At 41.0% G+C, this 13438-nt stretch overlaps 1 protein-coding gene across 1 annotated transcript in view; it reads left to right on the top strand.

Moving 5' to 3' along the window:
• The window catches only part of LOC126260817 (uncharacterized), a 955955-nt gene that overhangs the window by 933970 nt on the left and 8547 nt on the right, over positions 1–13438 (top strand). The window contains exon 13 of the mRNA XM_049958191.1: positions 3250–3371. Within this exon, the coding sequence (XP_049814148.1) occupies positions 3250–3371 (122 nt within the window). The remainder of the gene's footprint in view (positions 1–3249; positions 3372–13438) is intronic.

The following is a 13438-nucleotide window of genomic DNA, read 5'->3' as shown; positions in this document are numbered from 1 at the left end:
CAAATAAGCTAAACCGTTCTGTTGCCTCAGCCACTGTATTTGCCAGATATGTCCCCCTGTGATTTGTTTCTGTTCCTGAAGCAGAAGGGAACCATGAAAGGTCATCATTTTGACACTGTTGAATTGCTTAAGGAGCTGGACACCCTAACGAAAATTGAGTTCCAGAAGTACTTCCAGGATTGGTAAAAGTGCTGGCGCAAGCGTATTATATTTGAAGGGGATTACTTTGAAGGGGACAAAGTTGATTTTGATGAATAAATAAAACTTCTTTAACAAAAATTCCCATTCCTTTTTGGTCACATCTGATATATTATATTCAACAACTGTAAAAACTCACAGATAGTACATTGTTTGGATAAACTTTTAGTGTTGAAAGCACATTTTTATGTATGTGTCACATATAGTTGTAGCTGCAAGAATACTTTTTATGATCACAGAAGCTTATTTAGTCAAAATGTATGAGAAACTACACTTTAATGACTGTACATGATATAGAATTATAAGGCAGTTATGATCAATACATTTTGCTGTATGTAGGTAAATTGTATGTGCACATGTTGCTGCCATTTGAAATGCTAATTTTGTAAACTTGTACATATTGAAGCAGTATTTTGCAATTTTATGTATTGTGTTTGCTGCCTTAAAGGACTGTCTATGTCATCTTATATGTACGTGACTAGATAACTAAAAGTAACATATTCCCCATAACTGCTACCTCATGATTAGCAGCTGTATTTCCGTGTGGACTTTTGAGCTGAATTTGCAGTTGGAACCCCACTCCACTGTGGCAGAAATTTTATTGCAACTGACATTTAATTTAGTTTCACAATTTTTAAGTTTGGTGGGTGAGTTTTTACTGTTGTTAATTGGTAATGTATATGTAATACTTGCCATTTTTTGTGACTTTTGATTTGACAGGATCTTTTGATGACAGTAGCCAAACCATGTCATGGAATAACATAATAAATAAATAAAACATCAAATGATTGAAAGAATTCAATCCATTATTGACAAAATAATATAACTGGATAGATAAAAAATCTGCTCACCAAGCATTGTGGCAGAACACGCACATGAAAGAAGGTTATAATTAGGCAAGCTTTTGGAGACATTGGCTCTTTCTTCAGGCTGAAGGGGAAGGAAGAGAGGTGAAGGAAAAGGACTGGAGTGGTCTAGGAAAAGGAAGTAGATTTCGGGAAATTCACCCAGAACCACGGGTCAGGGGAGTCTAATCAGACAGGATGATAAGATCTTAGTTTTTCCTTCTCATCCTGTCTGATAAGTCTCCCTCGACCCATGGTTCTTGGTGAATTTACTGAAATCTACCCCTTTTCCTTGACCTTTCAAGTCCTTTTCCTTCACCCATGTTCCTTCCCCTTTAGCTCTTCTGCCTGAAGGAGCCACTATCTCTGAAAGCTTGATTGATTGTAACCTTTTTTGTTGTGTTCTGCCACCGCTTGGTAAGTAGATTTTCTATCTATCCAATTAAGTGATTGAGAGAGTATTATTCACAAATGTTTGTAATAATTCAAGACTCATTCCATCCTTTTATTAATAATTTCTGAGTGGAACTTCTGTTCCTTCAAAACTGCCATAATGTTCAGTATGCTCTACAACCCTGTTTTTGTAAACAGAAATGATTGTGCACTTTTTCATACAGATTTTATCCAAGGAAATTTCATTCGGAGTGAGGAGTTTCTGAAATTCTTTTATTAGTAATGAACTGTAGAAATCATTGTTGTCTTCTTGCATAGCTATTGTTACGGAAGCATGAGTTACCATTAAATTTTTCTATCAGTTTTCTCTGCATTGTTGGGTATATTGTAAGTGTTACCCTTTCTGTTTTCACAGCAGTCTCTAAGTGGTTCTATTAAACTGATGTATGTTTTTGCAGTCCACTATTAATTTATTTAGTACATGTTTAACTAGTATGTGATTTATCATATGTTTGAGTTTCAGCTTCATCTCTTCCCCCTGTTTACTGTAAATGAAGTAAATATTTTCAGTTCATCTGTAAAACCATGTCATTTCCTAGCTCTTGTTTGTTGAGAATACCTATGCAGCAAATAGCTCCATGTGAGTGGCAAAGTACATAGTCATTTCTGTTTACAAACCATCATCAGTTTTGTAAACCACAGGTGCTTTCCTAACATTCTTCATAAACTCTTCTGCTTAGGGGACAGTAATAACCCAATTTATAATAAACTAAAAACATAGAAGTAATTGTCATAGTAAATTGTAACACTATTTTTTGGCATTTATGTTAGGAGCCAGTACCCAGCATCATGATATAGACATAAACATGTTATTTCCATGCACACCATCTGAAGATGAAACTGGAAAAGTTCAGAAATTAATTAATGGGGGAAAAAGAAGAACAAAAGATTGGTTGCCATTTTCTATGTTTTATGGGAAAAATATCAAGTTGCACTGTTTTTTGGAATCCACATTAAACTATAGTTCGCCGTATAACTGGTGGTCAATTCATAGTTTGGAGGAAGGCAACAGTTCTCATAGGACCACACCTAAAAATCACTGTGGTGTTCAAACCAATTTTTGAGTTGGTGACACCTTTACTTACTTACTCTGTACAGTCCTAGTTTCTAAACATTCCTAGGGGATAAACTTAAAACAGATAAATAATAGTTGTAATTGATTGTTATCGTATTTTACTAAAGCTGCGTGCAAAGGCTGCTTCTGTCTGTTAATATATAATTTGACTCACTTCACATCCTTGAAGGGATGGAATTTTGAGGCACAGCTCATTTGTTAGAGCTCACAGCATGTTCTAAGATTCTACAACAAATGGATGTCAAAGATATTGGATGTTAGTATTGTGAGTTACTTCTGCTACCCTTCTTGTAGATGGATGTGACCTGTGCTTTCTTCCAACTTCTGGGTACAGCTTTTTTGTTTATCCCTATTCAGCTATTTCAGTATCAAGTTGCAGGACTTAGTGGTTCTTCAGTGAACTGCTGTGATATGCCTTATCTGAATTATGATTGTGTGCTTGTCTTCTGCCTTGATAGATATGAAATATAGGTCAGTTGCATTCTGTACAAACTTATCAAAATTTGTATCTCAGAGAGTTGTTCATGAGACACCATCTATAAATACATTTTATACACCCCATTATAGTTTAGCATACACATATGTGCCAACTTTGTACTTAATATTCTAATAATGAGTTTCATAAAAATTGTAGAACGTTTTATTTGTTTTTCAAATACTTGTTTCTTGTATTTTCAGGAGATCTATGTGAAAGGGCACAATGTCATAATGATACATGCCAGAATGGAGGAAAATGTATGGTTATTGCCAATGAAACTGCTTGCTACTGTCCTCCTGGGTATTCAGGATCCCAGTGCCAGGTAAAGGTAATTTAAATCATATTAAAAGTTCCTTTACAGCTGCCAAAACATGAATCACTGGAGCAAGGCTGATGGACATGCAAATTTATAAATGCAGTTGAATCTACATCTACGTATGTACTCCGCTAGCCACCAAGTGGTGTGTGGCGGAGGGCACTATTCACACCAAAGTCATATTCCCCCCCCCCAACCCACACCCCCCCAACCCGTTCCACTCGCGGATCACACGAGGGAAAAACAACTGTCTCGGTGCCTCAGTACAGGCTCTAATTTCCCTTGTCTTTGAATGTTGAACACTGTGCGATTTGAAAGTTGGTGGTAATAAAGCATGCTCTACATCCTCAGCGAAGATCCGATTTTGGAATTTAGTGAACAGCCCCTTCTGTTTAGCACGTCAGCTAAATGGCCAAATGTACCAGTCACGAATCTTGCCACTCTTCTTTGGACTTTCTCAATCTCTTGAATCAGACCCAACTGGTAAGGGTCCCATACAGATGAACAATACTCTAAGATTGGATGAACTAAAGTATTGTAAGCAATTTCCTTTGTTGAAGGACTGCATCGCTTCAGGATTCTACCAATAAACCACAATGTAGAGTTCACCTTACCTGTTACTTGTGTAATCTGATCGTTCCATTTGAGATCACCTCGAATAGTCACACCCAGATACTTGACGGATGTTACTGCTTCCAAAGACTGGGCAGTTATTTTGTACTCTTACATTAACAGGGATTTTCACTTTGGTATATGCAGTAGGTTACACTTACTAATATTGAGAGATAAATGTGTCATTACACCACTCATTTATTTTCTGCAAATCCTCATTGGTTTGTTCACAACTTTCATGTGATACTACTTCCCTGTAGACTACAACATTATTGGCAAACAGTCTAATGCTGCTGTCAGTACCATCAACGAGATCGTTTATGTAAATCGTAAAAAGCAGTGGACCTATTATGCTGCTTTGGGGCACACCTGATGTTATGCTTGTTTCTGTTGAAGTCTCCCCATTCAGGATGACATACTGTTCTCTGGTTGTTAGAAAACTTTCTATCCAACCGCATATGTCATCTGATAGACTGTAAGCACACACTTTTTGGCACAGGCAACAAGTCGAGGAATATGGCATCAACCTGGGAGCCGGTATCTAGAGCCTGTTGTATATCATGCACAAAGAGGGCCAGCTGTGTCTTTCATGACCGCTGTTTCCTAAAACTGTGCAGATGAGCTTCTCAGAGTCTAGAAAGGTGATTATGTCTGAATGCAAAATACAAGGGTCACTCCAAAAGAAATGCACACTATTTTTGTAAAAATACAGTTTTCATTTTGCATGTGTGAAAGTTTTACAGTGTGTAGATACATCCTTCTGACTTGTTTTCAAACTTATTTCAACCTGTTCCTGTGAGTGGTGCCGTCACAGCATGTCTTCAAGATGGCTGCTACACTTAACGTTTGTCAGAAGCAACGTGCTGTTATAGGATTCCTGTGCTGTGAAAACGAGACAGTGGGAAACATCCGCAAGAGGTCAAAAAAGGTGTATGGACATGCTGCTGTCGATCGCAGTACAGTTAGTCGGTGGGCAAGCAGGTTACATGATGAAAGCGGGCACGGCAATATTGAGGATTGTCCTCACAGTGGCAGGCCTCGTACTGTACACACTCCAGACAATGTGCAGAGAGTTAACAAATTGGTGACTGCTGACAGACGCATCATGGTGAACGAATTGTCACGCTACGTTGGGATAGGGGAAGGAAGTGTTTACAGAATACTGAAAGTGTTGGCATTAAAAAAGGTTTGTGCCAGGTGGGTTCCCAGGATGTTGACAGTGGCTCACAAAGAAACAAGAAAAACAGTATGCAGCGAACTTTTGGAATAGTACAAGAATGGTGGAGATGAATTTCTTGGAAGAGTTGAGACAGGTGATGAAACATGGCTCCATCATTTTTCACCAGAGACGAAGAGGCAATCAATAGAGTGGCATCATGCAATTTCACCCAAGAAAAAAAAAATTCAAAACCACACCTTCTGCTGGAAAAGTTATGGCTACGGTGTTTTTCGATTCCGAAGGACTCTTGCTTGTGGACATCATACCAAGTGGAACCACCATAAATTCTGATGCATATGTGATGACACTGAAGAAACTTCAAGCTCAACTAAGTCATGTTCGACCACATAGGCAAAAGCCGGATGTTTTGCTGTTGCACGACAATGCACAGCCACATATCAGCCAAAAAACCATGGAAGCGATCACAAAACTTGGATGGACAACACTGAAGCACCTGCCTTACAGTCCTGACCTGGCTCCATGTGACTATCATCTCTTTGGGAAACTGAAAGACTCTCTTCACAGAACAAGGTTTGAAGATGATGACTCTCTTGTGCACGTTGCCAAACAGTGGCTCCAACAGGTTGGTCCAGAATTTGACCGTGCAGGTATACAGGTGCTGGTTCCAAGATGGCATAAGGCAATTGAGAGGGATGGAAATTATGTGGAGAAATGAAAATAGTGTTCCTAAAGGATGTATCTACACACTGTAAAACTTTCAAACATGTAGAATAAAAGATGGATTTTAAAAAAAATAGTATGTTCCATGATTCTACAACAAATCGATATCAGTGAAATTGGCCGGTAATAATGTGCATCCAATTTTCTACCCTTTTTATAGATTTCTATGACCTGGGCCTCCTTCCAGTCACGTGGAATCTTGAACTTATTTTTTTTTTAAAAAAAACTGTGTGTTTGTGATAAAGAAAAATCAAAGGATATGTGTGCAGATAGGGCAAAATCTCTGCAAATCTTACTTTATGAGTAACACAGAGTACAGAGAATGAATGGAATGTAACAAACTCAATTTGCAGACTACTTTAGTAATGTACTATATGTGATTAGTAAGTCAAAGGTGAGACCTTAATTGAAAGTGTTGTAAGGCTGCTTCTTCAACAATGCAGATTTTATCAAACACAAAGTATGTACAAACAAATTACAAAAGATAATAGTTCCTGACTCTTCTGGAAACACACAAAACAAATTATTCCCAGAGATGAATACCTCTTGGTCGATACAGTACTTTAGAAGTTTGTTGAATGACTCACACATTAGTGAAGCAGGACACTGTGTATCTTTGATTGGGAAGCACTCATATTGAACCATCCTCATGACATGTCCATATATCGTAAGTACAATAGTCATTTGAACAATGTGTTAGGCAGACACAATTTTGACAATATCAATGATTTCGAACAGTAATGTTCAAATCACAGTCATGGAGAAAACTATATATCGCAAGGTCATCATCTACAGGTGCACTGAAGAGCATAATGTAGACATTAACTGGTTAACAAGTGAGACTGTGAAGGTCCAATGCAGCTTTTAAATCTGCCGCAGGTGTTTTGCAAGTGACCTGGCTAGCAGGTGTATCCATCAACACTGTGCCTAGTGAGCTTGCTTGATGTATGCCTATTAATATTAATTGATTCATCAATATGTCCAACTGGATTACAAACTCACTCCACCTTTGAATTGGCCTATAGGACCAAAACTGTCTTAGATTGTGCAGGGGAGGGCGAGGTGTGTATGGGCTGTTGCAAAGGCTGGGATGCAGCTTTGGGTGCTGCTGGTGGTGGCAGAAGAGCTGCTCCTTGGTCCAGCGTTGGAGAGACAGGAGGCAATGGCAGTTCACACTCACAGCTTGCTACTTGTCCTGGAGAGGGCTGTGGTTCTAATATCAGACCCAACACATGCTGGAGGGCCACCTGTGTCTCATCTGCGTCCAGGTCCACAATATGATGCATGATGGTTGGAGAACTGGGAATACCAGATGTCAACTACCTGGGAAGTTCTCCTTTGACTGGACCCTTTATCTCTATTGTTGGTCTATGAAGTGGGCAAGACAGATTGCCCTTGCTGCTGTGGCAGATCCAGAAGTGGAGTTTGCACCACATGGTGCATACTGAATTGATTCTGATGCTGGCAAACGATGCCTTAAAGTGACCACCAGGATGAGCTACCGGCTTTGCTGGGCGGTGATGGAGCCACATATCCAGGCAGGTGTATGTTCAAACTTGTTTCCCCAGATGGGGATACCCATTTTAAAAGGTGTGGCAGCTTCTTCTTCTTGCACTGATTATGGCTACAAGTAATAACAAGGGCTTCCGTGCAAGAGTTCTGACAGGGTTTTATCATGGATTGGTGTCCCTCCAGGGGAAGAGGGGAAAAAAAGAAAGCAATTTAGAATCAATAGACAGGGGTGTCAGTAGTTTTTCCATCTGTGTTTCAAACATTTTGCCATGTCATTAGAGACAAGGTGAAATGGAGGGGTGTAAAACTGTTGAAAACCAGTGGATGCAGACTGCAGGCCATTATAGGTGATTCAGGATTGTGAGGCCCCTTTCAAGAGAGAAAACAGTGGCCAGCATACACATCTATTACTGTCAACCACATTGTCCCATGCAAGGGACCCACAAAATCTGCTTTCTTTTGTTCTCATGGCTGGGCAGATGTGGGCAATATTGGTAGGCATGATGCATTGCTAGTTGCTACATCTGACAAGCTTGTCAATATCTAGACAAACATGTGGTATACTTGTCAATCTGTGGCCAATACACATGTTGCCGGGCCAGATTCTTCATTCTGGGAATGCCACAGTGGGACTGATGCACAAATCAAAAGATATGTGAGAACGAAACCTTAAGAATCACCACTCAACACTGACGGTCATCTTGATTCAATAATAAATCAATTCAATAATAAATCACCTTCGAAAAGATGAAGGGCATGGGATCACAAATAGAAGGAACTATATTTTGTTGAGACTGCTGAAGGAAGGGTCTGGGCCAGCCAATTTGTACAAACAGGCAACCTGTTTCAAGAGTGGATTCTTACGAGTGGCTGCTGCAGCAGTGACGGAAATCTTTTCCACCAGTTATTCCAATTGTGAATCATTGTGAAAGCAAATAATCTCTTCTTTATCAAAATTCTCATCAGGATCCACAGGGAACTGTGACAGCATGTCTGCATTAGCGTGCTGGGCAAATGTACAATAATGAACGAAATATTGGTAATTTGATAGGTAAAAATCCAGCCTTGTAACCTCTGAGATGTCCATCAGGCATCTTTAATGCAGAGCCAAATATGGACAACAGTGGCATATAGTCTGCAACCAAATGAAATTTTGAGCTAAGAAGAAAAATGTAGTACTTCTGGAAACCAAAAATATTTGGCAGTGCCTCTTTCTCTAACTGGGAATAATTTTCTTATGCCACAGTGAGTGTCTTAGAGCAAATGTGATATACCATTCTGAACCATGTGGGTACTCACATGTTAAAACATCTGATGCTGTATGGTGATGCATCTGTGGCCAATATGAGAGATAAATGTTGCTGATACAAGGTCAAGCAAAGCATGGTTTGGAGACATTGCTTCAGTTCAAGAAATGCTTGGTGACAATCCATGGAGCACTGGAAAGAGACCCCTTTCTTCCGCCATCAATTTAGTGGATGGGCTGTTGTTGTAATTTGGGGAATAAATTGGAAATAATATGTAACCTTGCCCTTGTAACCATGCAAGTCATTGAATTTTTTGGTTTGGAAATTTGGGAAGTGGTTGCTACATCTCTTACATTATTCTAAGGCCATCCTGTTTAAGAATATATACTTAATGGGAAACAGAAAGAAGGAGCATTTTGACAAGTTATACTTTAACCCAGCTTGCAAAAGGATAGAAAATACTCACCAGATATTTGTCATATGCTCCTCCTTAGTCAATCCTGTGATTAGCATATCATCTATATAATTGATGCATTGTGGAATATTGGCAATATTTTGTTCTAAAAATTTCTGAAATCCACTAGATGTCGCCATGAGCGCTGACCTGGAGCATGCAGTCAGTCTCTCGCAATATGGCATCCGTGCAACAGAAGGCGTATTGTGTTATTGAATTTAGTTGTACTCAATCAGTGATTGCAGTTCAGCTGGTGTTTCATATTCGATTTCATGCTAAACCACCATCACCAAAGAACATATGATGGTGGTATAAACAGTTTGAAGAAATAGGGTGCCTCTGTAAAGGCAAAAGTCCTGACCGGTCACGCATTCCTGGACAAGCAGTGGAACAAATCTGACGAGCATTTGAGCAGAGTCCCCGCAAGTCTACGCGTCGTGCTAGCCGAGGATTTGCGTTACCGCGCATGACAGTGTGGTGTGTGTACAGCATTGTTTAGCCCTCAAACCATACCAATTACAACTGGTACAAGCTCTTCGAGATACTGACAAAGTGAAGCGAGTGGACTTTAGCATGACATGGAAGATGACACTTTTATGTTACGATTGATATTCAGTGATGAGACGACTTCCCATATTAGTAATAAGGTTCACCGTCATAGTGTGCGTATATGGGGGCACGAAAATCCTCATGGAACAATTGAAGACAAACGTGTTGCACAAAAAGTGAATGTTTTTTGTGTTGTTTTGCAAAGCAAGGTTTATTGACCCTACTTGTTTTGAAGAAGAAACCGTAACATGACAATCGTATCTTGCAATGCTACGGAACTGGTTATTCCCATAACTTGGCTCTGAAAATTTCATCTATCAACAAGATGGAGCACCACTGCACTGGCACAACAACGTGCGCAGTGCCAACGTTGTAAGGAGTTCACCACCATGCTGGAGAAAATGTAATTTCGATGTATTGCTCACATGATGCCTGCGACAGAAAATAACATTTGCTCCAACAGGGTGGTGAACCCCTTACAACGTGCCTCAACATTGGATAGGGCGTACAGGACCATGAGACCAGGCTTTACACGCTTGGCCTCCTAGGTCCCCTGACTTAACACCATGTGATTTCTTCCTTTGGGGACATGTTAAACAATGTATTTATGTTCCTCCCTTATCTTGTGACATTGATAAACTAAAAACAGAATATCAGCTGCTGTAGCTTCAGTGACAGAAGACACCTTACGCTCAGTTTAGGATGAATTCGGCTATCGGCTAGATGTTGTCTGTGCAGCCAATGGAGGACATATTGAACATGTATGATGGATTTTTATAAACTTCTGTCTTTTCTGAGTAATTTAGTATGCAATTTGTTGGTGTTAAGCCCTTCTTCCTAATAAATAAATCCATTTAAAATCGGATCATTCTTTTTGGGGCACCCTGTATATTAGGTACATGACCTGTGCTAACTTGACCCTGTATGTGTAAAGTCATCTATGTCATCAGTTATATCTGAATACCAGAGATGTTTTAAGTTACCGTGTACATTGCCCTTCAGGGAGAGCTGTACTCTTTCCCTGTTCATAAGGCCCTAAGTATGTGGTGGTCCCACAGATTCTCAATTGGGTTTAAATCCATGGAGTTTGGTGGCCAGGGGAGTATGGTAAATTCACCCTGGTGTTCTTCAGACCATACACATACACAGCGAGCTGTATGAGATGGTGCTCTGTCCCGCTAGTAGATGCCATTTTGCCGAGCGAAAAACAAATTACGTGTAGAGGTACACATGGTCCTCAAGGATATATTCATTCTTGTGTTAATCTGCTGTGTCTTCCAGAATGATGAAATCACTGAGAGAATATCAGACCATAACACTGCCTCCACCAGCCTCAACCTTTCCAACAATCGTTTCAGGACCTTACGCATCACCAGCCATCTGTCCAGTGGAGTACAAAACATTAGTCATTCGAAAACACCACCTGTCGCCACTCAGTGGATGTCCAGTTGTGGTATTGGCATGCAGATTCCAACTTTTGTCACCTATGGACAGCAATCAGTGTGGGCACGTGAACCAGGTGCCTGCTGCGTAGGCCCATAAGTAGCAACATCCGCTACACGGTCATTGAGGAGACACTGTTGGAAGCTTCTTGGTTCATCTGGATGGTCAGGTGCTGAACAGTTGCACCATCTGTTTCCCCATACACATCTCCACAGCCATAGTTCACCCCTGTTATGTATGGCCTATGGTGCATAACAGTTGCCTCAATGCCAGTTTTGGATAGAACCATTTTGCCATACATGACATACTTTAACCATGGCAGCATGTGAACAGTTCACAAACTTAACTGGCCTGAAAGCCAATAATCATGCTATTTTGGATCTCAGATAAATAATTCCGTTTCTGCATCAGTATGATAACTGCACTGTTTTCTGCATCCCCCCAACAGGATTTGTTTATCCTTCATTGCTAGTGTTGCCATCTGCTGTCTGTGAGTGGTTATTGCATATTGACATCAAACATAGGCTGCGTTCGAATTAATGTATCTGGACAGTGTATAAACAAGTGTATCAGATATTAGTGGTGTGACAGCTAGAAGATGCCTCCTTAAACAATATTATCAACAATGTAGGAAATGACAGATTGCTACATACCGTAAATAAGACACATCACATTGCAGACAGGCACAATTAAAAGACACATATAGCTTTCAGCTACACCCTTTATCAGTAAAAAACACACACACACACACACACACACACACACACACACACACACACACACAAAAGCAAGCAAGCAAGCACACATGACTGCCAACTGCAGCATCTCGGGCAAGAATGCAATATCATGTGGGATACAAGCTGTGGGGTCCTGCCCACTCATCTCGTATAGGGAGCCTAAAGGATGCTGTGTTTCGGAATGCCATACAACAATTCAAGCAAAATCACATTAATAGTTTTTATAACAAATAAGAAGAATGACAATACTTAACTTGGAATTTACAATGGTGTCGCAAGTGATGGGTGACATGCAGCATAAATCCGAGTCCTTTACTATATACAATGTTCATGCAAGTTTGACACACAATTTGTGCATCACTAATAACTGCTATTGTAGCATTCTCTGCTAGGTCTATCCGAATTCTGAGCGGCTAAGGCTGGTAGGAGAAGCACTTATATTCTCCTCTTGTAGAAGCTGCTCCTGTCATGGTGTGGTCCTAATCTGTGCACCATTGGCCTACGTCATTTCACCGCCTTTTCTTCTCTTCCATTCTTCATCTTCGATCTGGCACTTGTGGTTGCGCCAAAACATTCCCCCCCCCAAAGTGATGGACCATCGTCGTGTAGGAAGTGCGACCACAGCAGGGAGGCAGGAGTGTGGACGCATAGCTGGGCTGGAAGCTGTGGCTGCAGGGGATGTCAAGCTTCCAGCCGTACCCCGCCAACCAGCCTGCGCTCTGGCGGAAATGTCCCCCAGAAAATGACCAGAAGGGTATGCGTTCCACCTCCTGCTGCCATGAACCAGATGAAGAAGGCAGTGACTGCTACGGTGTGGGTGGGTCCAGCTCCATCGATAGGACGAGAGGGGGTGAAGGCTCCGTCTCCATGGGATCATCCCGCAGTGTAGTGAGAACGCTCTCTGGCAGGTGCTGTGCCCGCACTGTCCTCTGGATCTGTGAATCTCGGGGAAGAGAGAGTGACAGAGGCAAAGTTGATTTTGATGGCAGTGCTGCAAGCCATCTGGACCTGAAAGAAGACATATGCAAGCGCCAAGTTGAGGGATGATCTCACCTCGCGCCCACCGTCTGCTGCCACTAAAAACCCTGTAAAAGACAATATCATGCAGCGCGAAGCGATACTTGTGGTCTTCCTTTGGCACTGGATGCTGAGGAAGGTGAAGCAGGTAGAGCAGTGTCCGATGGCGGCGGCCATGAAGCAATTCTGCCAACGATGATCCATCTCGTTGGTGTGGCTAGAGCAAGCCGCCGATGTGGAATGGGGCAATCGCAAACAAGGGACTCAACCCGGCATATAGCTGGCTGCTCGAAAGTGTGAACTGACAAGGCACTGGAATCGTACTGATCTAGTGTTTGCACTACCCGCTGAAACGATAGATCAGACTGTTTCAAAATTTTCTCTGAGTTTGACGTCAGGTACATTGTACACGATCGCATCGTGCAAGATAACATCAGAATATAAAGCACTACAAGCACATTTGAATTTGCATTTCCTTGTCATATCCTGCAAATCTGTTACCCACTCGCAATAAGTTTGTTGTGACAGTTTTTGCAATTAAAGTGTGGATGTCTAGCTGCTATCACATTTACTTGTTGGTCATAATAGTTTGTTAGTGACAT

The sequence above is a fragment of the Schistocerca nitens genome, chromosome 5 (genome assembly GCF_023898315.1).
Source record: "Schistocerca nitens isolate TAMUIC-IGC-003100 chromosome 5, iqSchNite1.1, whole genome shotgun sequence".
In the NCBI taxonomy this organism is placed as follows: Eukaryota; Metazoa; Arthropoda; class Insecta; order Orthoptera; family Acrididae; genus Schistocerca; species Schistocerca nitens.
Note: the sequence above shows the minus strand (reverse complement) of the source record. Positions and strands in the feature narration are given on the sequence as shown.